This window comes from Ovis aries, chromosome 5 (assembly GCF_016772045.2).
Source record: "Ovis aries strain OAR_USU_Benz2616 breed Rambouillet chromosome 5, ARS-UI_Ramb_v3.0, whole genome shotgun sequence".
Classification (NCBI taxonomy): Eukaryota; Metazoa; Chordata; class Mammalia; order Artiodactyla; family Bovidae; genus Ovis; species Ovis aries.
Genome location: NC_056058.1, coordinates 48,352,717 through 48,379,781, shown reverse-complemented (window position 1 = coordinate 48,379,781; position 27,065 = coordinate 48,352,717). Strand labels below are relative to the sequence as shown.

The following is a 27,065-nucleotide window of genomic DNA, read 5'->3' as shown; positions in this document are numbered from 1 at the left end:
CCCCGTCTCTGGGATTCTCCTGGCAAGAACACTGGAGTGGGTTGCCATTTCCTTCTCCAATGCAGGAAAGTGAAAAGTGAAAGTGAAGTCGCTCAGTCATGCCTGACCCTTAGCGACTCCATGGACTGCAGCCTTCCAGGCTCCTCAGTCCATGGGATTTTCCAGGCAAGACAGGCTGGTACTACTCAGTTCTATTGAATTTGCTAGGAAACATTGTGTGGCTCTGCCCAGCAGTTTCCCCCTTGATTTGTGGATGTCCTTTCTCATCTCTTTGAACTTCTTTCTGCACCTACCTCCCTTTCTTTGAGAACTGCCAAGTTCTTGTCCCTTATTTCCTTCCCAGGTGCTCTCACTCTTCCTGCTGATTACCTTCCCCAGCACCTCCATCCTGAGCCCTTTAAGCCCACAGTTTCCTCTTTTACCAAACAGAGATTGAATTTGACAGTGGGAATTATTTTTGTTGTGTGGTTGGCGTGCTTAAGCAAAAACTGGCACAGACGTGTTCTAAATGTTGAGGATTTGGAGTTCTAAGTTAGTCCTGGTGATATAGTCACAGAAAAATTCACCCAGAAGTGTTAATTGAAGTGTAAATGAGCTGAAGGATATATTTGCATGGTAATAACTGAGAAAGTTATAATGCTAAACCATTTTTTACTGATCTAGAAGTCACTGAGCCATCTAGAAGTGGAGGAAGTGAGGTTTCAGGGGATAATGGGAAAGGTCATTGAGGTACCAGACATTTCCAAGAGGCCTCAGCTTCCCAAATCTTGTCCAGCATTCTTGAACCTGGACCCTATTCCTAGTTCAGTTCAGTTCAGCTCAGTCGCGTCCAACTCTTTGTGACCCCATGGACTGCAGCACACCAGGTCTCCCTATCCATCACCAACTCCCGGAGCTTACTGAAACTCATGTCCATCGAATCTGTGATGCCATCCAACCATCTCATCCTCTGTCTTCCTCTTCTCCTTATGCCTTCAATCTTTCCCAACATCTGGGTCTTTTCCCGTGAGTCAGTTCTTCACATCAGGTGGCCAAAGTATTGGAGCTTCAGGTTCAACATCAGCCTTTCCAATGAATATTTAGGACTGATTTCCTTTAGGATTGACTGGTTTGATCTCCTTGTAGTCCAAGGGACTCTCAAGAGTCTTCTCCAACACCACAGTTCAAAAGCATCAATTCAGCGCTCAGCTTTCTTTATAATCCAACTCTCACATCCATACATGACTTATGGAAAAATCATAGCTTTGACTAGACGAACCTTTGTTGGCAAAGTAATGTCTCTGCTTTTTAATATGTTGTCTAGGTTAGTCATAGTTTTTCTTCCAAGGAGCAAGTATCTTTTAATTTCATGGCTGCAGTCACCATCATCAGTGATTTTGGAGCCCCCAAAAATAAAGTCTCTCACTGTTTCCATTGTTTCCCCATCTATTTGCTATGAAGTGATGGGACCAGATACCATGATCTTAGTTTTCTGAATGCTGAGTTTTAAGCCAGCTTTTTCACTCTCCTCTTTCACTTTCATCAAGAGGCTCTTTAATTCTTCACTTTCTGCCATAAGGGTGGTGTCATCTGTGTATCTGAGGTTAATGATATTCCCCCCAGCTATCTTGATTCCAGCTTGTGTTTCACCCAGCCTGGCATTTCACATGATGTACTCTGCATAGTGAAGTGAGATAAGCAGGGTGACAATATACAGCCTTGACATACTCCTTTCCCGATTTGGAACCAGTCTGTTGTTCCATGTCCAGTTCTAACTGTTGTTTCCTGTATACAGATTTCTTAACAGGCAGGTCAGGTGGTCTGGTCTTCCCATCTCTTTAAGAATTTTCCACAGTTTGTTGTGATCCACACAGTCAAAGGCTTTAACGTAGTCAATAAAGCAGAAGTAGATGTTTTTCTGGAACTCTCTTGCTTTTTTGATGATCCAGCAGATGTTGGCAATTTGATCTCTGGTTCCTCTGCCTTTTCTAAAACCAGCTTGAACATCTGGAAGTTCTTGGTTCACGTATTGCTAAAGCCTGACTTGGAGAATTTTGAGCATTACTTTACTAGCATATGAGATGAGTGCAATTGTGTGGTAGTTTGAGTATCCTTCGGCATTGCCTTTCTTTGGGATTGGAATGAAAACTGACCTTTTCCAGTCGTGGGGCCACTGCTGAGTTTTCCAAGTTTGCTGGCATATTGAGTGCAGCACTTTCACAGCATCATCTTTCAGGATTTGAAATAACTCAGCTGGAATTCCATCACCTTCACTAGCTTTGTTCGTAGTGGTGCTTCCTAAGGCCCACTTGACTTCGCATTCCAGGATGTCTGGCTCTAGGTGAGTGATCACACCATCGTGGTTATCTGGGTCATGAAGATCTTTTTTTGTATAGTTCTTCTGTGTATTCTTGCTACCTCTTCTTAATATCCCTTGCTTCTGTTAGGTCCATACCATTTCTGTCCTTTATTTTGCGCCCATCTTTGCATGAAATGTTCCCTTGATATTTCTAATTTTCTTGAAGAGACCTCTAGTCTTTCCCATTCTATTATTTTCCTCTATTTCTTTGCATTGATCACTGAGGAAGACTTTCTTATCTCTCCTTGATATTCTTTGGAACTCTGCATTAAAATGAGTATATCTTTCCTTTTCCCCTTTGCCTTTAGTTTCTCTTCTTTTCTCAGCTATTTGTAAGACCTCCTCAGACAACCATTTTGCCTTTCTGCCTTTCTTCTTGGGGATGGTCTTGATTACTGTGTCTTGTACAATGTCACAAACCTCCATCTATAGTTATTCAGCCACTCTAGCAGATCTAATCCCTTGAATCTATTTGTTACTTACACTGTATAATCATAAGGGATTTAACTTAGGTCATGCCTGAATGGTATATTGGTTTTCCCTTCTTTCTTCAATTTAAGTCTGAATTTGGCAGTAAGAAGTTCATGATCTGAGCCACAGTCAGCTCCTGGTCTTGTTTTTGCTGACTGTATAGAGCTTCTCTTTGGCTGAAAAGAATATAATCAATCTGATTTCAGTATTGACCATCTAGTGATGTCCATGTGTAGAGTCTTCTCTCGTGTTGTTAGAAGAGGGTGTTTGCTATGACTAGTGCGTTCTCTTGGCAAAACTCCGTTAGTCTTTGACCTGCTTTATTCTGTACTCCAAGGCCAAATTTTCCCGTTACTCCAGGTATCTCTTGACTTCCTGCTTTTGCATTCCAGTCCCCTATAAAGAAAGGGACATCTTTTGGGGGTGTTAGTTCTAGAAGGTCTTGTAGGTCTTCATAGAACCGTTCAACATCAGCTTCTTCAGCATTACTGGTTGGGGCATAGACTTGGAATACTGTGATACTGAATGGTTTGCCTTGGAAACAAACAGAGATGATTGTTTCATTTTTGAGATTGCATCCAAGTACTGCATTTTGGACTCTTGTTGACTATGATGGCTATTCCATTTCTTCTAAGGGATTCTTGCCCACAGTAGTAGATATAATGGTCATCTGAGTGACCATTCCATTCCATTTTAGTTCATTGATTCCTAAAATGTTGATGTTCACTCTTGCCATCTCCTGTTTGACCACTTTCAATTTGCCTTGATTCGTGGACCTAACATTCCAGGTTCCTATGCAAGATTGCTCTTTGGAGCATCAGACTTTACTTCCATCACCAGTCATATCCACAACTCGGTGTTGTTTTTGCTTTGGCTCCATCTCTTCATTCTTTCTGGAGTTATTTCTCCACTGATCTCTAGTAGCATATTGAGCACCTACCAACATGGGGAGTTCATCTTTCAGTGTCCTATCTTTTTGCCTTTTCATGCTGTTTATGGTGTTCTCAAGGCAAGAATACTGAAGTGGCTTGCCATTCCCTTCTCCAGTGGACCACGTTTTGTCAGAACTCTCCACCATGACCCATCCATCTTGGGTGGCCCTACAAGGCATGGCTCAAAGTTTCATTGAGTTAGACAAGGCTGTGGTCAATGTGATCAGTTTGGTTAGTAGTCTGTGACCCTACTTCTAAGCAGCCCCATAATTCATAGCACTTCTTCTCAATCCAATTTCTCCCATATAATGCTCTAGCATCCCCACTCTCAACCAGATACCTCTGACTTCACGGTATTCTGACATCTTTGACTCTAGTTCAGTGTCCCTAGACTTCAAGACATATTCCACCTTTCCCTGTTCATCTTCTAGAGTAGCCTGTCTAGCCTCCCTAAACCAAATAAGCTTCCATTAACCACCTAAAGGATGTCCCTGATCAGACCCCTTGTCTGAAGCACACAAGTGGCTTCTTCAGCCTTCTGTGTACACACTGATGCTCGTGTATCCCAGGGCCATGACTGCAGGGAAGGGGTGGAACTGCTTACAACTGAAGGCATTTACCCTTTCAGTTTGCGTCTAGGACTGTACATCTCCCCACTCCACCCCAATACCTAAGTAGCTGCTATTTGATATCATAATTGACATAACTTATTTGGTCTTTGTGAGTAAGATCTCAGTGAATTCCAGGTGATTTTTTGTTTGATCATGTTTCACTTCTGCAGACCTGATTTTTGGCCATCCCAAATCACTTGCAGGGATGAATCAGTAAGGACACTTAAGAATCGCTTTTATTCTTCACTAGGCTCTATGCAAACATGAGTGGGAAAATGCAGGGATAATTCTTCATTTCCTTTTCACTCATCTCCTAGGGCCTGGTACTTCAGAAAAAGGGATGGGCCCAGTAAACGAATGGGGTGGAGGAGAGAAGTCTCAGAGGGGCCCTGGAGACTTCAGGGATGGATGTCTGATGGAGACTTCAGACATCCTGGGATGGATGAAGACTAAGGAAAAGCAAATATAGGAATCTAACACCAGCTCCAAAACCTGCCTTTTTCTTCTTTCTCTATGCTTGGCATTTACTAGACACTCTAATGAAACTATGCCAGAGACGCTCCCCTCTAACCACATAAAACTCTCACCTTTTTATTTCCTTGATTCTTCCCAGAGCTGGGTTCAACATCACCAAAACTTGTCCTGGACCAAACACACACTTTTACACAGAATGGGGGTGGGGGTGGGGGTGGGGGTCAGTGTATATTTTAAAAGGACATCCCTGAGGCTAAAAATAGTCACAATGTCACCCTCTAGCCCATAGTTTGCAATGTCTTTCCCAGTGGATCTCATCGCGTCTCCTTGAACTTCCCAGGTGTTATGGGGCATGGAAGCCACTATCCCCACACTACAGATGAGGAAAAGCTCTGCCCACAGTTGTCGCAGTAGCAGCTATGAGCCGCTAGCCAGAAAGCAGTCAACTGGCAGCAACACTCTTCCACAGGCCCTTCAAGGGTCGCGCCCCTTTACACCACTGCAGCTGCGACCCCTGGCGCAATGCAGGCCGGGGATTGTAGTCCAGTGAGCCGCAGTTCCTATGGATTGGACTACAATGACCAGCATACCTCGCGCTTTTTTGCCCCCCTTCCCTCTTAGCGTCGGGCGCGGGGGAGGCTCGGCAGACCTGCTGACTGGGAACCGCTATGGCAGCGACTTTGGGCAGCGGGGAGCGCTGGACGGAAGGTACCAGGTCCTGGCCGGAGGGTGGGACAGGGCAGGGTCTGGGAGAAATCAGGGATGGGACTCCTGATGGCACCTGAAAGGGCTGAGATCCTGGGCCTGAGATGAAGGACAGAGGCCTATGAGAAGATGCTGGGCCTGAGTGGGGTTCCTGGTGAAGTAGGAGACTGTTCAGGACAGGGGACCGGGATATGGAATCCAGAAGCGTTGGCTCAAGCTGAGGACCCGGCTCGGTACCCACAGTCACCTGTGACGACTTGTTGCCTCCGGCCCCCAGCCCCGCCCAGGGCCTGCAGCTATCAGGCCCCGCCCGCGCCAGGGTGGGCGGGGTAACGCGGTCTCCCGCAGCTTGCTTACCCGGTCCTTATCCTCGCCTCCAAACTGGGCTGCCTGACCCTAGACCTGGGTTTCGTCTTGTCATCCAGCACTGGGACGGATAGGCCAGCCCATTACATCCTACAGTCAGGAAAAGAGGACTGAACCAATGCCTAGTATGTATTCTGCATTATGGATTTGACAGACATGGTCACCTGAGCCCACAGAACTCTCAATCTAATGAGGGAGTTTGACAGGTAAACAGTCAATTTAAAAAGAAGGCCAAAATGTCGTGGGCTACACAGAAAGGTCGTAGGTTTGGGGGCGCATACTGTTAAGGCACTCAGCACGACCTGGGTTTCAGAGGAGGCCTCATGAAGAAAGCATTACATGTGATGACATGAAGGATGCGCTGGAGCTAGCCAGACCTACTTAGAGAAAAGTTTTGCAGGCAGAAGGAACAGCATGTGCTAAGGCCCAGAGAAAACAAGGCATTGCTGATCTGAAGGGAGATTGTTGTGGTAGAAGGTAGAGTACAGAGGACCTTGTAGTGAGATTTGAAGCTAAAGAGACAGGCTGGGCCCATGAGAAGAGATCTGGACATGGAGCAATGGGTAGTCACTAAGATATTAAGCAGGATAAAAGGGTTTTTTGTCTTACCCAGATCCTCTGGACAGGACATGAGCATTCTGCCTTCTTGGACTATATTGCTTTGGCCCTCTTCACACTCTGCAGGCCTTATGATTAATTAAATTCCTTCCCTTTAAACAGTAACCTCTTTGTGGTCAGGAGTAGGTCTTACTGATACACCTCCTTGATCTATCTAGTCAAATGGCTTGTACGTATTAGTTCTATAACCATTTAAACATTGAACTCATCTCTACTTTAAATCTTAGTGGTGGAAAACATTGCAACAAAAAATAATATGTTAAGAACAATTCTCTTCTGACCATGAACCACAGAGAAATAGACTTCCCAGGTGCTGCCCTAAATCTAAGGTATTGGGCAGATGCCTCTGGAGTGCCCTTACTGGCCCTGAATCAAGATTATTTGCTGGTGATGCCTATAGGGATGATGGACATTTTAATGCTTCATGTTTCTGACATTAAAAGTTTTCCATGATTGCTTCTATATTTTCTGTATTGTTTTCTCAAGGAAGATGTTTCTTCTGCTTTGTATGGATTTGGATCTGTAAAAGTCAGTATGACACTACTAACCTGGCCCTCAAACATTCACTGGCCTATAGGCAGCCTCCCAGATAGCTAAGGCCAGTAGCAAAGTTGATTTGCAGGTCAGAGTGAACCCTCATGGAGGTACTATTGTTTTGCAGCTTACATTGATGCAGTCAGAAGAAACAAATACCCAGAAGACAGACCTCCTGAAAGTCATGACCCCTGTGGTTGCTGTAACTGCATGAAGGGACAGAAGGAAAAGAAGTCTGAGAATGAATGGAGTCAGACCCGACAGGGTGAGGGGAACTCCACTTATACAGAGGAGCAACTGCTTGGAGTACAAAGGTGAGCCTGTAGTGGGATTAAATGAGTGATTTTATATAGAGTGCCTAGCGCAGATGACTGCTATTATTATTATTATCATTGAAGCACAATAACATCTTGGCCTCAGAGGCAAAATTAGGTGGAAGTGGAGTGTTAGGCTATAATCTGAAGTAACTTCTACTCTAAGAGAATCAGGGAAAACCAGGTTGACATAACAGACATCTGTACAACATCCTACTCAACAACAGCAGAATGTACAATCTTCTCAAGTATACATGGAATATTATGCAGAGTAGACCATATGTTAGGCTACAAAACAAGCCTTAATAAATTTAAAAGGATTAAAATAAAACACTATATGTTCTTTGAAATTGACAACAGAAGGAAATTTGGGTAATTCGCAAATGTGTAAAAGTTAAACAACATATTCCTAAATAACAAATAGGTCACAGAAGAAGTAATTAGGAAAATTAGAAAACACTTTGAGATGATTGAAAATGAAAACACAACACACCAAAACATATAGGATACAGGTAGAGCAATACTTAGAGGAAATTTATAGCTATAAATGTTTATTTTTCTAAAATCTCAAATCAATCAGTTCAGTTCAGTTTAGTCGCTCAGTCGTGTCCAACTCTGCAACCCTATGAATCGCAGCATGCCAGGCTCCCTGTCCATCACCAACTCCCGGAGTTCACTCAGACTCACATCCATCGAGTCAGTGATGCCATCCAGCCATCTCATCCTCTGTCGTCCCCTTCTCCTCCTGCCCCAAATCCCTCCCAGCATTAGAGTCTTTTCCAATGAGTCAACTCTTCGCATGAGGTGGCCAAAGTACTGGAGTTTCAGCTTTAGCATCATTCCTTCCAAAGAAATCCCAGGGCTGATCTCCTTCAGAATGGACTGATTGGATCTCCTTGCAGTCCAAGGGACTCTCAAGAGTCTTCTCCACCACCACAGTTCAAAAGCATCAATTCTTTGGCAGTCAGCTTCCTTCACAGTCCAACTCTCACATCCATACATGACCACTGGAAAAACCATAGCCTTGACTAGACGTACCTTTGTAGGCAAAGTAATGTCTCTGCTTTTGAATATGCTATCTAGGTTGGTCATAACTTTTCTTCCAAGGAGTAAGCGTCTTTTAATTTCATGGCTGCAGTCACCATCTGCAGTGATTTTGGAGCCCCCAAAAATAAAGTCTGACACTGTTTCCCCATCTATTTGCCATGAAGTGATGGGACCAGATGCCATGATCTTCGTTTTCTGAATGTTGAGCTTTAAGCCAACTTTTTCACTCTCCTCTTTCACTTTCATCAAGAGGCTTTTTAGTTCCTCTTCACTTTCTGCCATAAGGGTGGTGTCATCTGCATATCTGAGGTGATTGATATTTCTCCTGGCAATCTTGATTCCAGCTTGTGCTTCTTCCAGCCCAGCGTTTCTCATGATGTACTCTGCATGTAAGTGAAATAAGCAGGGTGACAATATACAGCCTTGACGTACTCCTTTTCCTATTTGGAACCAGTCTGTTCTTCCCTGTCCAGTTCTAACTGTTGCTTCCTGACCTGCATATAGGTTTCTCAAGAGGCAGGTCAGGTGGTCTGTATTCCCATCTCTTTCAGAATTTTCCACAGTTCATTGTGATCCACATAGTCAAAGGCTTTGGCATAGTCAATAAAGCAGAAATAGTTGTTTTTCTGGAACTCTCTAGCTTTTTCGATGATCAATAAATCAATCAATAACCTAATCTAAAAAAGGAAGAACAAAATAAATTCAAACAAACAGAAGGAAATAATATAGAGTGAAAATAAATGAAATAGAGGATAGCAAAACAATAGAGATCAACAAAACCAAAAGTTGTTGATTATCAACAAAACTGACAAACTTAGCTAGACTGACCAAGCCAAAAAAGGGAGAAGACTCAGAGAAATAAAATCAGAAGTGAAATAGGGGATATCACTACCAATCTTACAAAAGTAATGATTATGTAAGAGAATACTGTGAACAATTATATGCCAACAAATTAGAGAACATAAATGGATAAATTTAATTTCCCACAAATAAAAGTCCAGGCACCGATGACTTAACTGGTGAATTCTACCAGATGTCTGAAGAATTAACTAATCTTTCATTAACTATTATAGAAAATACCAAAGAAGGGAACACTTTCCAAGTCATTCTATGAGACCAGTATTACTCTATAACCAAAAGCAGATGAAAGCATCACAAGATGGGTACAGATTTCTGCAACATATAAAACATGTAAAAAGGATTATATATCTTGACCAAGTGAGATTTATCTTAGGAGTACAAGGTTGTTTAACACATGAAAATAAAATAATGTAATATACCATATTAATAGAATAAAAGACAAAAGTCATATGATCATTTCAATAGGTGTAGAAAAAGCATTTGAGAAAATCCAACACTCTCATGATAACAATATTCAGTACACTAGGAATAGAAAGGAACTTCCTCAACCAGATAAAGGTCATCTACAAAAACATCCACAGCTAACATCATACTTAATGATGAATAATTTGATGTTCTCCAAGATCAGAAACAGGACAGGAACAAGACAACTACATTCACTCTAGCTATTACTATTCAACATTGTGCTGAAGGTTCAAGCCAGGGCAATTAGGCAAGAAAAATAAGAAGCCAACCAGTTTGGAAAAAAGGAGTAAAACTGTTCACATATGTTATGATCTAGTATAGAAAATTTTAAGGAATATGCACACACAAACTATTAAAACTAATAAACGACTTCAGCAAAGATCAACATACAAAAATCATTATTTTTCTTTTTTCACTTAGTAAACATATATTTATAGATATACAATTTCAGAATTCTAATCAAGAAATATAGTGGATCCATGTTCTTATTGCACATGGCTCAGCCCATCTAGGGACATCTACTGAAACCAGAGGGTCACAGTGATGGGGGCAGAGCACCGGGGTCAGCACAGGCAGGTTGCTCTCATCCATATCCAATTCTGAGCATCTCTCTTGGCTAGAGTGGCCACTTCATCACAGGGCAGGACTTTATTTATAAAGCCATATTTGACATTTCTTAACCAAGCTTCCTTTCCCAGCAAGAATCCTATTTGTTGGGGAAATTTTAAAAGAGAGCCAAGAGAAGCTCTGGGAGGGTAGTGAGCCCCTCCTGGCTGGCAGCTTGGGGGTACTAAGGCTTTGGGGGATGGCTGGCTCAATGACACATCCACTGCCAGAGAAAAATTTGGGAAAAACAGTAATTGCAAAGGTTCAGTATAAACTGTGGAAATGAATAAAACCTCCCTCCCTCCCCCTGGCAGTAACTGCTATTTTGAGAAAAACTCTTTTGAAAGTGATGATAAGAAACTCTTGTGGTTCATCCTTTGTCCAACATGCAAGAGAAGGCCAGGTGGCGTCACGACCATGGAGGGTAGAAACAGAAGTGCCCACGGTCATGGACTTTCTTTAGGAGCCAGCTGCTGCCCCAGGGTCCTGGGCACCACCTGGTTGACTCTTCGAGGAAAAGCCTTCTGGAATCTTTGGTATATAACTTAGGAAAAACCAGTAGCAACAATGGGTCTATGCCCTTGGGCACCTATAAGGGAAAACTTGCATTATTATTATTATTTTTTCTATACATTATTTTTTATACATTATTTTTCTATACATTAGCAATGAACAATCTGAAAATGAAAACAACTTCATTTATAACAGCATCAAAAAGAATAAAATGCTTAGGAATAAATTTAACAAATGTAAGATTGTACATTGAACACTATAAACTTCATTAAAAGAAATTAAAGAAACTCTAAATAAATGGGAAGTTTGCCTGTGTTTATGAATTGAAAGGCTTAATATTGGTTCAGTTCAGTCACTCAGTCATGTTCAACTCTATGACCCTATGGACTGAAGCATGCCAGGCTTCCCTGTCCATCACCAGCTCCTGGAGTTTGCTTAAACTCATGTCCATCGAGTCAGTGATGCCATCCAACCATCTCATCCTCTGTCTTCCTCTTTTCCTCCTGCCTTCGATCTTTCCCAGCATCAGGGTCTTCACATCTGGTGGCCAAAGTATTGGAGTTTCAGCTTCAGCATTAGTCCTTCAAATGAATATTCAGGACTGGTTTCCTTTGGGATTGACTGGTTTGATCTCCTTGCAGTCCAAGGGACTCTCGAGAGTCTTCTTCAATACCACAGTTCAAAAGCATCAATTCTTTGGCGGTCAGCTTTCTTTATGGTCCAACTCTCACATCATACATGACTTATGGAAAAAACAGCTTTGACTATATGGACCTTTGTTGGTAAAGTAATGTCTCTGCTTTTTAATATGCTGTCTAGATTGGTCATAGCTTTTCTTCCAAGGAGCAAGCATCTTATAATTTCATGGCTGCAGTCACCATCTGCAGTGATTTTGGAGCCCCAAAAGATAAATCTCTCTCTGTTTCCATTATTTCCCCATCTATTTGCCATGAAGTGATGGGACTGGATGCCATGATCTTAGTTTTCTGAATGTTGAGTTTTAAGCCACTTTTTCACTCTCCTCTTTCACTTTCGTCAAGAGGCTCTTTAGTTCTTCACTTTCTGCCTTAAGGATGGTGTCATCTGCATATCTGAGGTTATTGATATTTTTCCCAGCAATCTTAATATGGATAATATTCCTCAAATTGATCCACAGATTCAACACAAGCCCTATTAAATTCCCAGTTACCTTTTTTTTTTTTGCAGAAATTGACAATCTGATCCTGAAATTCATATGAAAATGCAAAGGACCTAGAGTAACCAAGTGTTAGTCAGTCACTCAGTCGTGTCCAACTCTTTGTGACCCCATGGACTGTAGCCCACCAAGCTTCTCTGTCCAAGGGATTATCCAGGCAAGAATACTGGAGTGGGTAGCCATTCCCTTCTCCAGGGGATCTTCCCAACCCAGGGATTGAACCTGTGTCTCCTGCATTGTAAGCAGATTCTTTACCATCTGAGCCACCAGGGAAGCCAAAACAGTCTTGGGAAAACAGTGCAAAGTTGGAAGACTCATACTTCCCAATTTCAAAACCTACTACAAAGATTCAGAATGAAGATAGTGTGCACTAGCATAGGATAGACATTTAGATCAATGAAATAGAATTGACACTCCTGAGATAAACCCTTATATTTGTGATTAATTGGTTTTTGACAAGATTGCCAAGACAATTTAATGGGGGAAAGATTAGTCTTCTTGTTGGGACAACTGGATATCCACATTGCAAAAAATGAACTTGTACTCCTTCCTCATACAAATAAAAAAATTAATTCTAAGACCTAAGACCTAAATATAAGAGCTAAAACTATAAAACTCTTAGAAGAAAACATAAATGTAAAGCTTTGTGACATTGAATTAGGGAGTGATTTTGTGTTGACAACCAAAGTACACGTTATAAAAGAAGATATTGGCAAATTGGACTTCATCAAAATTAAAAATTTTGTACTTCAAAAGATACCACCAAGAAGGTGAAAAATCAGCCTACAAAACAGGAGAAAATATTTTCAAATTATATATCTGATAAGGGAGAGATGGAAAGAGAAAGAGAGAGGCAGGGGAGTATTTGCCATTAAATCAGGAATTGGAAACTAGGCTGGGGAATCCATAGTTTCAGGAATTGGAAACTAGGGTGGGGAATCCCCACAAGCAGCTATTGGGGAAGGACCCCGACTGATATTCCAGACCCTGCATTAATAATCCTGACTGTGCTACTAACTTATTATGAACTCTTTAGCAACACTGTGAGCCTCTGCCTGCTCAGCTGAGTTGTGTGATAGAAAAAACTGGAGGTACTTTAAATGCCCATCAGTAGGGAATGTACATGCATGCATGCTCAGTCACTCAGTTGTGTCTGACTCTGCAATCCTGTGGATTGTTGCCCGCCAGGCTCCTCAGTCCGTGGTCCGTGGGGTTTTTCCAGGCAAGAACACTGGAGTAGGGTGCCATTTTCTCCTCAAGGAGATCTTCCTGACCCAGGGATCAAGCCCGTCTCCTGCATTGACAGGTGGATTCTTTACCACTGAACCACCTGGGAAACCCATACATCCATAACAGTGTAAGAATATGCACCCTTTAGAAGAATGTGGTAGATTTTTTTTAAAGTATAGTTGATTTACAATGTTGTGTTAGTTTCTAGTGTAGAGCAAAGTATTGTGTTATGTAAAACTGAATATATATATATGTCCTTTTTCAGATTCTTTTCTATTATAGATTATTATAGAATATTGAGTACAGTTCCTTGTGCTATATATATATAGTACGACCTTATTGATTATTTTATATGAAGTAGTATGTATCTGTTAATCCCCAAGTCCCAATCTATCCCCCTCCTTCCCACTCCCCCACCCCTGCTTTGCCCTCATTTCAGTTCAGTTCAGTACAGTCACTCAGTCGTGTCTGACTCTTTGTGACCTCATGGACTGCAGCACACCAGGCCTACCTGTCTATCACCAACTCCTGGAGTTTACCTAAACTCCTGTCCATTGAGTCAGTGATGCCATCCAACCATCTCATCTTCTGTCATCCCCTTCTTCTCCCTCCTTCAGTCTTTCCCAGCATCAGGGTCTTTTCCAATGAGTCAGTTCTTTGCATCAGGTGGCCAAAGTATTGGAGTTTCAGCTTCAATGTCAATCCTTCCAATGAACACTCAGGACTGATCTCCTTAAGGATGGACTGGTTGGATCTCCTTGCAGTCCAAGAGACTCTCAAAAGTCTCCTCCAACACCACAATTCAAAAGCATCAGTTCTTTGGCACTTGGCTTTCTTTAGAGTCCAACTCTCACATCCATACATGACTACTGGAAAAACCATAGCCTTGACTAGACAGACCTTGATGATGCTGTGAAAGTGCTGCACTCAATATGCCAGCAAATTTGGAAAACTCAGCAGTGGCCACAGGACTGGAAAAGGTCAGTTTTCATTCCTACCCCAAGAAAGGCAATGCCAGAGAGTGCTCAAACTACCACACAATTGGCACAAATCTCACACGCTAGTAAAGTAATACTCAAAATTCTCCAAGCCAGGTTTCAACAATACGTGAACCATGCACTTCCAGATGTTCAAGCTGGTTTTAGAAAAGGTAGAGGAACCAGAGATCAAATTGCCAACATCCGCTGGATCATGGAAAAGCAAGAGAGTTCCAGAAAAACATCTATTTCTGCTTTACTGACTACGCTAAAGCCTTTGACTGTGTGGATCACAACGAACTGTGGAAAATTCTGAGAGAGATGGGAATACCAACCACCTGACCTGCCTCTTGAGAAACCTGTATGCAGGTCAGGAAGCAACAGTTAGAACTGGACATGGAACAACAGACTAGTTCCAAACAGGAAAAGGAGTACGTCAAGGCTATATATTGTCATCCTGCTTATTTCACTTATATGCAGAGTACATCATGAGAAACGCTGGGCTGGATGAAGCACAAGCTGGAATCAAGATTGCCGGGAGAAATATCAATAACCTCAAATATGCAGATGACACCACCCTTATGGCAGAAAGTGAAGAACTAAAGAGCCTCTTGAAGAGAGTGAGAGAGGAGAGTGAAAAAGTTGGCTTAAAGCTCAACATTCAGAAAACTAAGATCATGGCATCTGGTCCCACCACTTCATGGGAAATAGATGGGGAAACAGTGGAAACAGTGTCAGACTTTATTTTTGGGGGCTCCAAAATCACTGCAGATGGTGACTGCAGCCATGAAACTAAAAGATGCTTACTTCTTGGAAGGGAAGTTATGGCCAGCCTAGACAGCTTTCCCCTCTGGTAACCATAAATTTGTTTTCTGTGTCAGTGAGTCTGTATCTGTTTTGTAAATCAGCTCATTTGTGTCATCTTTTTATAGTCCACATACAAGTAATATCATATGATATTTGTCTTTGTCTGACTTACCTCACCTAGTATGATAATCTCTAGATCCATCCTTGTTGCTACAAATGGCATTTCATTATTTTTTATGGTTGAGTAATATTCCACTATATATATATGTACACCACATCTTTTCTGTCCATTCATCTGGCTATTGTAAAGAGTGCTGCTGTGAACACTGGAGTGCATCTATCTTTTCAGATTAGAGTTTTCAGCTTTTCTGGATATATGTCCAGCATCATATGTTCTATTTTTAGATTTTTTAAGGAACCACCATACTGTACTCCATAGTAGCTGCACCAATTTATATTCCTCCGAAGAATGTAGGAGGGTTTCGTTTTCTCCACACCCACTCAAGCATTTGTATTTTGTAGACTTTTTGATGATCGCCATTCTGACCAATGTAAGGTGATAGATACCTCATTGTAGTTTTGATTCACATTTCTCTAGTAATTAGCAATGTTGAGATCTTTTTGTGTGCCTGTTGGTCATCTGTAGAATGTGGTAGATTTTTAACAATAGCCAATATTTACATCATGTCAGATGCTATCACGCATTTTAATGAATACTTAATTTAATTATAACAGCTCTGTGAAATATAGGTATAATTATTAGCCCATTTCAAAAGATAACACAATTCACAGAGTTAAGTCCACAGCAAAGTCCTATGCCAGCCAAGGGATTTTGACTCCAGAGTTCATGTTGTAGTCCATCCATTCTCAAAGATGTGGTTTGGGAATCCCAAGACCATTTTGGAGAGGGATCTGCAAGTATTAAACTCAGATGCCAACCAAGGCATTTTGACTCCAGAGTTCATACTGTAGTCCATCCATTCTCAAAGGTGTGGTTTGAGAATCCCAAGACCATTTTGGAAAGGGGTCTGCAAGTTTTAAACTATCTTTGTGAACTTCCCTAGAGGTCCAGTTGTTAAGATTCTTTGCTTCCACTGCAGGGGGTGCAGGTTTGACCATTGATCAGGAAAGTTCCATGTGCCGCTTGGTGCAGCGCCCCCCACCCCCCAAAAAAAACACAATATCTTCATAATAATACAAACACATATTTGCCTTTTTCACTTGAGAGGCTATATGATATCCAGTTATACCTTTTTATAAGAGTATAAAAGACTTTTTATATCAAAAAGTTCAGAACTGCTGCTCTTGTGGTGTAAACTATTATCCCTGTACTTCTCATCTCTGTAAGTTACTGGTCAATCCCCAAGATAAAGTGTTGTTTAAAAAAAGGATGTAGAAGGGTGATTATAATATGCTTACATTTAGGTATTAATAAGAAAAAAAGTAAAAAAAAAAAAAAAAAGGGACCGTTTCTATACATGTGCTGTCTCTGTACATAGGAATCAGAAAACTTTTTTTTTGGCTGTGCTATGCATCTTGTAGGATCTCAGTTCCCTGGCCAGGGATTGAACCTGGGTTATGGCAGTGAAAGCTCAGAATCCTAACTACTAGGCCACCAAGGAAATCCCCACGAAAAACTTCTAACCGTGGTTATTCTTAGCATAGGAGATTGGGGGACAGAAAATGGGGAAGCAGGAAGTTGTTTCACTGTATATAGTTTAGTATTTGGGGTATTTTTCTTCTACCATCATTTCAGTTCAGTTGCTCAGTCATGTCCAACTCTTTGCAACCCCATGTCCAACTCTTTGGAACCCCATGCCAGGCTTCCCTGTCCATCACCAACTCCCAGAGTTTGCTCAAACTCATGTCCATCAAGTCGGTGATGCCGTCCAACCATCTCATCCTCTGTCGTCCCCTTCTCCTTATGCCTTCCATCTTTCCCAGCATCTGGGTCTTTTCCAGTGAGTCTGTTCTTCACATCAGGTGGCCAAATTATTGGAGTTTCAGCTTCAGCATCACTCCTTCCAATGAATATTCAGGACTGATTTCCTTTAGAATTGACTGGTTTGATCTCCTTGCAGTCCAAGGGACTCTCTAGAGTCTTCTCCAAAACCACAGTTCAAAAGCATCAATTCTTCGGCACTCAGCTTTCTTTATAGTCCAACTCTTACATCCATATGACTCCTTGAAAAACCATAGCTTTGACTAGACAGACCTTTATTGGCAAAGTAATGTTTCTGCTTTTTAAAAAAATTTTTTATTGAAGGATAATTGCTTTACAGAATTTTGTTGTTTCTGCTCTTTAATATGCTGTCTAGGTTGGTCATAGCTTTTCTTCCAAGGAGCAAACATCTTTTAATTTCATGGCTGCAGTCACCATCTGCAGTGAATTTGGAGCCCCCAAAAATAAAGTCTCACTATTTCCATTGTTTCCCCATCTATTTGCCATGAAGTGATGGGACTGGATCCCATGATCTTAGTTTTCTGAATGTTGATTTTTAAGCCAACTTTTTCGCTCTTCTCTTTTACTTTCATCAATAGGCTCTTTAGTTCTTCACTTTCTGCCATAAGGGTTATTGATATTTCTCCAGGCAAGCTTGATTCCAGCTTGTGCTTCATCCAGCCTGGTGTTTTGCATGATACACTCTGCATATAAGTTAAATAAACAGGGTGACAATATACAACCTTGACGTACTCTTTTCCCAATTTGGAACCAGTCTGTTGCTCCATGTCCGCTTCTAACTGTTGCTTCTTGACCTGCGTACAGATTTCTCAGGAGGTAGGTAAGGTGCCTTTATAACTTTTTAAAACAAAGTTTAAAAAGATAGCCATAAAAAGAGATACATTAAAAAAATGGTTAGGGTATTTCTTCTGCCTTTGCTGTCCTATGGTTCAACTTTGAGGACCTTAGATTGGGCCTTAATATAAGGATTAGTATACTTGTTCTACTCACTTACAGGGATATAGAAAGATAAAATACTAGATGTAAAAATACTTTGAAAGGAATTAAGCTGTCACTGGGAGGAGGACATTGTTAGTGAACTAAATAATTCATTAATGTGTTCACCAGTTTTCTCTCTTTCTTTCTGCTTTGGGTCTCACAGATTGGATATTGATTTACTATTTTGCAGTTAATTGTACAAAAGGGACCTTTGTAGACATACTCAAAAAATGTTTCTGATTTGTGTTTTTAGGATCAAGAAATGCAGAAATTACTATGAAATTCTGGGAGTTTCACGAGATGCTAGTGATGAAGAGCTTAAGAAAGCTTACAGAAAACTTGCCCTGAAATTTCATCCTGACAAGAACTGTGCTCCTGGAGCAACAGATGCTTTCAAAGGTCTGATCCTAAACTAATGCTTAATTATGCCCTCCTTGTGATGTTTGGTCACAGCAAGTTGTTTCCAGCCTCCCTTGTAATTGTTTTCTAAGGCTACCAGCAGGGTCTTGTTTTTTCCTGCCACACCTCTTAGATAGTGATTATTAGCATAGCTCTCTCCTTAATTTCTTACCTTAATTTCTTTTGGGGAAAAAAAAAATGGTTTCTCTGTAATACCTTACAGAACCTTTTATTCTTTGATTCAGCAAATATTTACTGAAGATCTGTGTGTCAGGTGCCAGGGTAAGTAAAACTGATATGATTCCTCTTGTGGAACTTAAAGGTTGATAGCCACTTGCAGGCAGGGCCTAGATAGCATTTCAAAACTTCTTTGACCATGAAACTCTTTGTTCATGAAACCTGCATTATAAACATGTGGTTAGTATAAAAAGGCTTTATGAGACTTTGTAAAGAACAAAAACATAGTTATAGATCAAAGCTTTTTCCATTGATTTCTGTGATACTTTCAGAAACATATTCTCAAAAAATATTTTGGATCCAATACATAAATAAAAATTTTACTAAAGAGCTTCACCCTGAGGCATGTCACTGATTCAGGAAAGGATTATCAGTGGATGCTAAAACCACTGGGTAATAGGTTGTTGTTGAATAGAATATTCACATCATGTCAAAGTATCACCCCACATAATACTTACTGATTTTGTTGTTATTTAGTTGCTAAATCATGCCTGACTCTTTTGTGACCCCATGGACTGTAGCCTGCCAGGCTCCTCTGTCTGTGGGATTTCCCAGGCAAGAATACTGGAGTGGGTTGCCATTTCCTTCTTCAAGGAATCTTCCCAACCCAGGGATAACCCCAGTCTGCTACATTGGCAGGTAGATTCTTTACCACTGAGCCACTTGGGAAGCCCAGATTGCACAGGAAATTTTTCTAAGTAATGGAGATAGCTAGCCGTTACTACTTTAAGCAAGTGATCTAATTTATCATCACCATTACTAGAACAATTTAACATTACATGTTGTAATACTATGTGGTATTCTTATCAGAATGTTTAACCTGTATCTAATAAAGAGGAAACAATCAAAATATGGAACATTCTACAAAGAACACTGAACTACTCTTCAAAAAATTCAATAAAAGAAAAGCAAAAAAGGTGGGGAGACTTCCAGATGAAAAGAAACTAGAGAGATGTGAAACCAAGGGCAGTACATTAACCCTGAATGGATTTACTGGGTGATAATGAATTGGTGTTAATTTTCTTAACTGTAATATGATATTTTGATCATGTAGGAGAATATCTTTCTTCTTCAGAGATGTATGCTAAAATATTTAGGAGTGAAGTATCATAATATCTTCAGCCTACTTCCAAGTGATTCAGCAAGAAGAAATGAATACATATTATATATATATGCATGTATGTGTAGAACATTGAGAAAAGCAAAGTGGTAAAATACTAACATTGATGAATAAGGGTAAAGGTGTTTATTGTACTATTTTTTTCAACTTTTCTGGAGATTCGAATTTTTCAAAAGGAAGAGTAGGGACTTCTCTGGTGGTCTAGTGGCTAAGACTTGGTGCTTGCAATGCAGGGGACCCAGGTTCGATCCCTGGTCAGGGAACTGGATCCCACGTGCTACAACTAAAAGATTAAAGATCCCTAATGCCCCAACTAAGATGCAGCACAGCCAAATAAATAAATGTTTGTAAAAAAGAAAAAGTAACAAAAATGATAGATCTGAGACTTTTTTTTAAAGTCAGCATTTACCTTAGAGGACAAGCTACCTTTGTTGATGTGCCTTTGTGAATCTCATTCTCCCCACAGTTTCTATAAGGAAACAGATAAACCACATTCTCCTCATACCTTTGTGTAGAGTATGTCACAGACTAATGCCATTTCTCTAAGAAATCTGCCAGATTTCAAGGGATGTGAATGTTTAAACAACTCTGTTTAGGTTTTTCTGTTTGTTTTTTTTATTCTGCTTAACTGTTTTATTGCTATAAATACTTAATACAGTTCCCTGACTAGAAGACTCACAAGGAAGTGCTCTTTCTGACTATGTTTCTGATAGTGTTGACTGAATTAAAGATAGGCAGGTGGGAATGACTTAAAAGATTTTTTTTTAAGATTTCTTTGGTGATTCTTTGATTGGTGGTACTGACTGTATGTTTAAATGAAATTGGACAAAGTTTGCACATTTGTGCACAAGGAGAAGTGATGGTATGCTTATGTAGTCTATTCAGACTTTGATCCCTTACGGAGGCACTGGACATATTTTTTTGTTGTTTTTTTAAGCCACGATGATTGGCTTGTGGGATCTTAGTTCCGCAACCAGGGAATGAACCTGGACCCTCAGTAGTGTAAGCACAGGTTCTAACCACTGGATGACCAGGGAATTCCCTGGAGATACATTTACTAATTTCTAAAAACTATGTTTAAAAGTAAGCTGAAATAAGACTGATGACTGAGGATTTTGCTTTTAACCAAGTAGGAGGCTTTTTATTTATTATTTTATTCAGGAGACTGTATGTGACTTCATGTTAGAATACCATTGCTTATGTATAAACTGTTTCTGATCATAAACTATTGCTCTCAAGTGAAATAACACATTTTTGTTGAGGGAGAACAGTACTTCTAAGTTTATCCTGACTCCAGTGTTGTTTAAGGCTTATCAAACTAGATCTTGGGAAGATTTCAAGGACAAGCACTTCGGTGAACTTTCCAGGCCCAGTGACCTCTCTCTGGGTCACTGTGAAGTTGTCCAGCACCAACTCTTCACGGCTGCTCTGGGCTCTTCTTCACTGCTACTACTGTGATTACCCTCAGCTGCAACAGACTGTGTACTCTGGTGCTTTTTGTTTTTGTTGCAGCAATAGGAAATGCCTTTGCAGTCCTGAGCAATCCTGACAAGAGACTCCGCTATGATGAATATGGGGATGAACAGGTGACTTTCACTGCCCCTCGAGCCAGACCTTATAATTATTACAGGGACTTTGAAACCGACATCACTCCAGAAGAGCTGTTCAATGTCTTCTTTGGAGGACATTTTCCTACAGGTTAGTATCCCAACTTTTTTCATTTAAAAAGTCTTAGGAACTTCCCTGGTGGTCCAGCGGTTAAGACTCTGCACTTCTGCAAGGGGCTCAGGTTTGATCCCTGGTCGGAGAGCTAAGATCCCATATGCCATGTGGTGTGGCCAAAAACAGTCATATATATTTTCAGGATCTGGATAGAGGGACCATGGTATGGTAGAAACAACAAGACTTTGGAATTAGATAAGCTGAGGTTGAAGTCGTCTCCAGCCTTCAACTATGTATGATTTTTACTTAGTCCTTCTGATCTTGTTTCCTTACCAAAAAATGGGGCTGATAATACCAACCTCACAGGGCTGCTGTAAGGATTGGATATTTTTTAAGTGTTTTATAAATTAGAAGCAAAATTCCTTTATTATAATTATTGTAAACTAGCACTTATATAAAGGTTAGAAAAATACCCCCAGAGAATTGGAAGTAAATTGAATTTTGTGGAGTTGCTATTAAAGATACTAGTGACGTAATCTGATATTGGGCAAGAAGGCAGATAAGAGCATGTCAGACAGGATTCATGGCCCAGGTGCTGTTTTTTTCTCTGCCTCTTGGGTTTCTCTCACTCACTAGTTACAAAGGACTGTTTAAATAAGGGTGAGAGAGCTAAGCATGTCCCATTTTCAGCTGGTTCACTTGATATACCTAGTGTCTTATTTTTCTGTTGGGTAATATGGGATAATATCCTACCCTCAAAGAGCCTAGTTGGAAGCATGGACCTTGGAAAAGGCAAGGAAGAGGTGTGTGCCATATTGCGTGCTAAGTATTTTTCTTTCTTTTCCAGGAAATATTCATATGTTTTCAAATGTGACAGATGACACCCACTATTACCGCCGGCGGCACCGACATGAAAGAATGCAGACACGGAAGGAGGAGGAAGAACATAAGCCTCAGGTACCTGGGGAGGACAGGACAATAGCTGCCCATAAACGCCCATACTGAAACTGACCTTTATGGAGTAAGATCAGGTTTTTGAAGTTCAGCTTGAGATATATGCTAAAGTGTGCTTTAGGAAAGCGAAAGCATGGTAAGAAGAGCTGGATAACTGGCCCAAATAGGCCAGAATGGTACCCCCTCCCCCACCCATTCTTTGGTGACTATCCCAGGAAATCTGTTCCCCTATGGGGCTGTCTTGAAAAAGATTTTCTTGACCGCAGAGAATAGGGACCCCCTTTATAATATTCAGTTCTAAAGGGGGTTTAAATTAAGGGATCGAAGGAGTCTCATGAAGCTCAAGGGCAGGAAGCACACTGGGCCTTGTGACAGATGGGAACCAGGAACTGGGGTGCTGTCAGGCATCACGCAGCTGTGCTCTCCGTGACTTTGGGGCCAGACTGTCTTCAGTTTTCCTGACTCTCTGCATCTGCTTTGTTCTCTCTAAGCAGCCTGGCTTTTCTACTTCCCCTTGCAAGTGTCCAGTCTACAGTGCCTCTGAGTATGTGTCCTTTCAAGTGACTGCCTAGCAGTGAATGGTGATGACTCTCAATCCCAGATTCTTAGGAGGGAGAATGTGATCATCCCTGCTATGGTCAGATGTCTGCTAGATGTCCCCCAGTCTGCTCAGCTGAGGCCAAGGCAACAGAACTGCATGATAACATGACCTTGTGAGGTTCACAGGCTGGGCAGACTAGCGCACAGGTGTCTGCTTCATTGGTCTTGGAAAAGGAGGCTGCAGGATTCCTGAGTGTCAGTCCAGGTTGTCGGTGGGCCCCCTTCAGCCTTTTCAGCAGACAGAATGGAGCTGTTTGGTACTTCCCAGCAGAAAATACAACCTTCTCAGAAAAACTTTGGTCTATGTGCAATGCATTAGTAATGCATATTTTCTTTGGGAAAACTGTCCTATTTTCAGTAAGCTTTATATTGAAGAGCACTTACACCAGATATTTTTTCTTTTTCAGACTACATATTCTGCATTTATTCAGTTACTTCCAGTTCTGGTGATTGTGATTATATCTGTGATTACTCAGCTGCTAGCGGCTAATCCCCCATATAGTCTATTCTATAAATCGTAAGTCAAATACTTAAAAATCTTTCTTAACAACAAGCTGGTACATTACTAACATTTCATGTCACCTTTCGTTGTGGAAAACACTGGTTTTGTGTTTAAAGAAACAGCTGGATAGTAATAATGCAGAGACTCAAAATTACTTCAGGCAGTTTCCCATGCACTCAGGACCTGGATAGTTTTGTTCTACAGTGACATCATCTGGTCAACTGCGGAAGAGCAACAGCTGGTTTCTGAGGGATTAACAGACTAACTCCAGGTTCAGATTAAATCTTTAACATTCCATGTTAGGGTTAGAAAGGACCTTAATGAGCTTGTGAAAATATCGCTGCACCCCTGTGAATCTGAGAACATAGTAACTAAGATCTAGTGATTATGTCCAATTTAAGAAACTGCAAGATTAGAACTTTTATTCATAAGGCTGTACAGTCAAACCATAGTATCTCATTTCTTGCTTTTGCTAAAAATATAGAAATCATTATAAAGTTTGTATTGCATGAAAAATATGAGCTCTGATAGGAATTTTTAAATTTCTTCAATTAAGTATTTCAGTTACATCAGTTCTCAAAGTTTGATCCCTAGACCAAGCATCCCTAGACCAAGCATTAAATGGCAACATGTTAGAAGTGCAAACTCTTAGGCCTTACTCTGTATCTGTTGAATCAGAAACTCTAGAGGTGAGAACCAGCAATATGAGTTTTAACAAACCTTCCAGATAATTCTGGTCCATACTAAATTTGAGAATCACTGGTTTATTTTTTTTAATTAATAATGGGAAATGAGCTATTATTCACAATTAGAGTTTAGCAGACAAAAACCTTTCAAATGTGGACTCGTCCTGGAATAGTACCTAAGAGGAAGAGCTCTTGTTGGTGATCACTATAGCCTTAAGGCTATCATTCTAGATCAATATCTTCATTTTACAGAGAGGAAAGCTGAGACTCAGAGAGAGGTTATTGCTATCGGGTCACGCTGGCCTGAGTCCCTCTGATTTCCTGACTTCCCATATTTCTCCATATGCTACTGCCACCTCCTTTCTCATCAGGCCAGTGAGGTAGGCAGGAACCTGCCCTCAGCTTTCCAGAAAGAGGCAAGAGCAATCATGGCCTGAGCTCTTAGACATCCAGCAAGATCCATGAGCTAAGAGATCAAAGGAAAAGCTAGGAAAAGGTCAAATATAACTCCTTTAAGATAGACTTTGTTCAATCTGAACAAAGCTTGGATTTGCGCAGTACCATCACATTGTTTTAACTGGAATTTGAGCTCCCTTCTATACTTTCTTATGGGTAGACTTTAGTTAACCCACGACCTGTTAAAGTTTCTGAACATCAAAGACTCTGTGATATCACTAAGAGTTAGCCTGGAGGTATAATTGAAATCTTTTGTCTCAGTTTTTTGCAGTTCTCATCTAACAGCTATGTGTGAAGTACTTTTTATCATGTCCTAAAAATTGGAACTAAGTTGGTATAAGCTGTCTAGTTATTTGTGAATAGTTTACAGTAGCGATCATTTCATTCAACCAACATTTACCAGTAGCCACTCTGTGCCAGCTGCCATGCCAGGTCCTGCAGAATATATAAATTGATTTTTAAACTTTCAGCATTCTACTTTTAACAAAGAAAACAGTCTAAGAAAGGTGAATCCAGGTAGCTGCACCTCCATGTTCATAGCAACAATGTTTACAGTAGCCAAGACATGGAAAAAGCCTACACACACACGTGCACACATATATACACACAGAGGAATGTTATTCAGCCCTAAAAACGAAAATTCTAGCATTTCTGACTACACTGAGGGACTCTGAAGGCATTATGCTAAACGAAGTAAGTCAGAGAAAGACAAATACTATATAATATATTCACTTATATGTGGAATCTTAAAAAAAAACTCAGAAAAGGAGATCAAATTTCTGGTTACCAAAGGTGGAAGAGAGAGGGAGGGGGAATTGAAGGAAGATGGTCAAAGGTGCAAACTAATAGTTGTAAGAGAAATATTAGTAAATATGATGTATGTCACATACAATACAGTGTTATAGTAGTGAACACTGCGGTATGATAGGAAATGATAGAAAAGTTAAAGAGACTAAGTAATAAGAGTTCTCATCACAAGGAAAAATTTTTTCCTTTATCCTCATCTTTTTAAAATTTTTTTGGTCTTTATTTTCTTTTTATTGTATCTGTATGAGAAGACAGATGTTAGCAGATTACCTATTAGACATGTTAGACATTGTGGTAATCATTTCACAATATATGTAAACCCATCATGATATATGTCTTAAATTTAAAGCGGGAGAAAGAAGAGAAGGAGATGACTCATTTAAGAGAATAAAGTAAATATGCTGAGACTGAATCCACTTGAACATGCTCATAGAGTAGCGACAATGACAACATTGCACTTACTGCTTTGCTTGGGAAATAATGAATGTTGTTGTGTTAGAAATGGTATCTGCATCTATGAAGAGGTGAGTGATGATGATATCAGCGAGGCCAGCGCTAAGAGTGATATTTCCAAATATAACAAGCACACCTGAGCCTCTCCTTGTTTTAGGACCTTGGGCCACACCATTTCTAGAGAAACCCAGAACCTACAGGTGCCTTACTTCGTGGATAAAAACTTTGACAAGGCCTACAGAGGTGCATCTCTGCGTGACCTGGAGAAGACGATAGAGAAGGATTACATTGATTACATCCAGACCAGTTGTTGGAAGGAGAAACAACAAAGTAAGAGGCTTAAAAGGGGCTGTTAAGCAAGGTGCCACCCTGAGGGATCCCCAGCGTAATGATCTCTCCTCTCTTTCTAAGCTACTCATGTTTATGTGAACATGGACAGGACAGGGCCCCATTCAGGATATTAGAAATATGATAAAGAGGGAGGCTTACGACAGGATTCATGTGGCCAGGGCTTGAAATCTTTAGGGACTTAGGCAGTACTAGTTGTCTGCCTGTCTGTCTCTGAGTTGCTACATCTGTCTGCCTATCTGCCTTCTGTCCTTTCTTTGCCAACTGCTTTCCTACGTTTTTTCAGGCTCTCCTTCACAGCCTTGATTTGCCCTAGTTTATTTTGGTTGCCACCCTCCTATTCATTCTCCCAGCTTCCCCAACCCCACCAGTCATTGGCCCCTTTCTATGTCACAAGCTTCCTCTTTAAGTAGCTCGCTGCTTTGGTCCATGGTTTCCTGATTCCACATTTCCCAGAGGGAAATCTGATCCAGCCTAACCAAAGTTTGATAGGTTGTTGTTATTGAGTCTGGTGCCCCTTCTCTTCCCCTCCAATCAGCTGTGGCCACACAGAACAAAATTGAGTCTTACTGGAACAGGCCTTCCACACCATTTCCCTGTCTGGAGACAGCGAGGGTGATGGTGTTGGCTTACGATTTGGCTTACGACTCCAGTGAGCATTCATGGGGAATGCTGTAACAAGGCGGCCCTGCCTCAGCCAACAGGCTCCCTTTCCTCCCACTTGAATTCCCCCCACCCACCCACACACACACACACACACACACACACACACAGAGGCATTAGTAATTATATAAAACTTGGCTTTGGTTAATCTTTAAAAAGCAAACTAACTCATT

General features: G+C 40.9%; 1 protein-coding gene across 2 annotated transcripts in view; it reads left to right on the top strand.

Moving 5' to 3' along the window:
• Window positions 1–5,445: 5,445 nt before the first annotated feature.
• DNAJC18 (DnaJ heat shock protein family (Hsp40) member C18) overlaps window positions 5,446–27,065 on the top strand; it is a 28,995-nt gene continuing 7,375 nt past the window's right edge. For both annotated transcript variants that reach the window (XM_027970295.3, XM_027970294.3), the window contains exons 1-7: window positions 5,446–5,534; window positions 7,177–7,363; window positions 18,259–18,404; window positions 21,274–21,459; window positions 22,271–22,380; window positions 23,385–23,494; window positions 26,039–26,211. In XM_027970295.3, coding sequence (XP_027826096.1) covers window positions 5,495–5,534; window positions 7,177–7,363; window positions 18,259–18,404; window positions 21,274–21,459; window positions 22,271–22,380; window positions 23,385–23,494; window positions 26,039–26,211 — 952 coding nt within the window. In that variant the 5' untranslated portion in view covers window positions 5,446–5,494. The remainder of the gene's footprint in view (window positions 5,535–7,176; window positions 7,364–18,258; window positions 18,405–21,273; window positions 21,460–22,270; window positions 22,381–23,384; window positions 23,495–26,038; window positions 26,212–27,065) is intronic.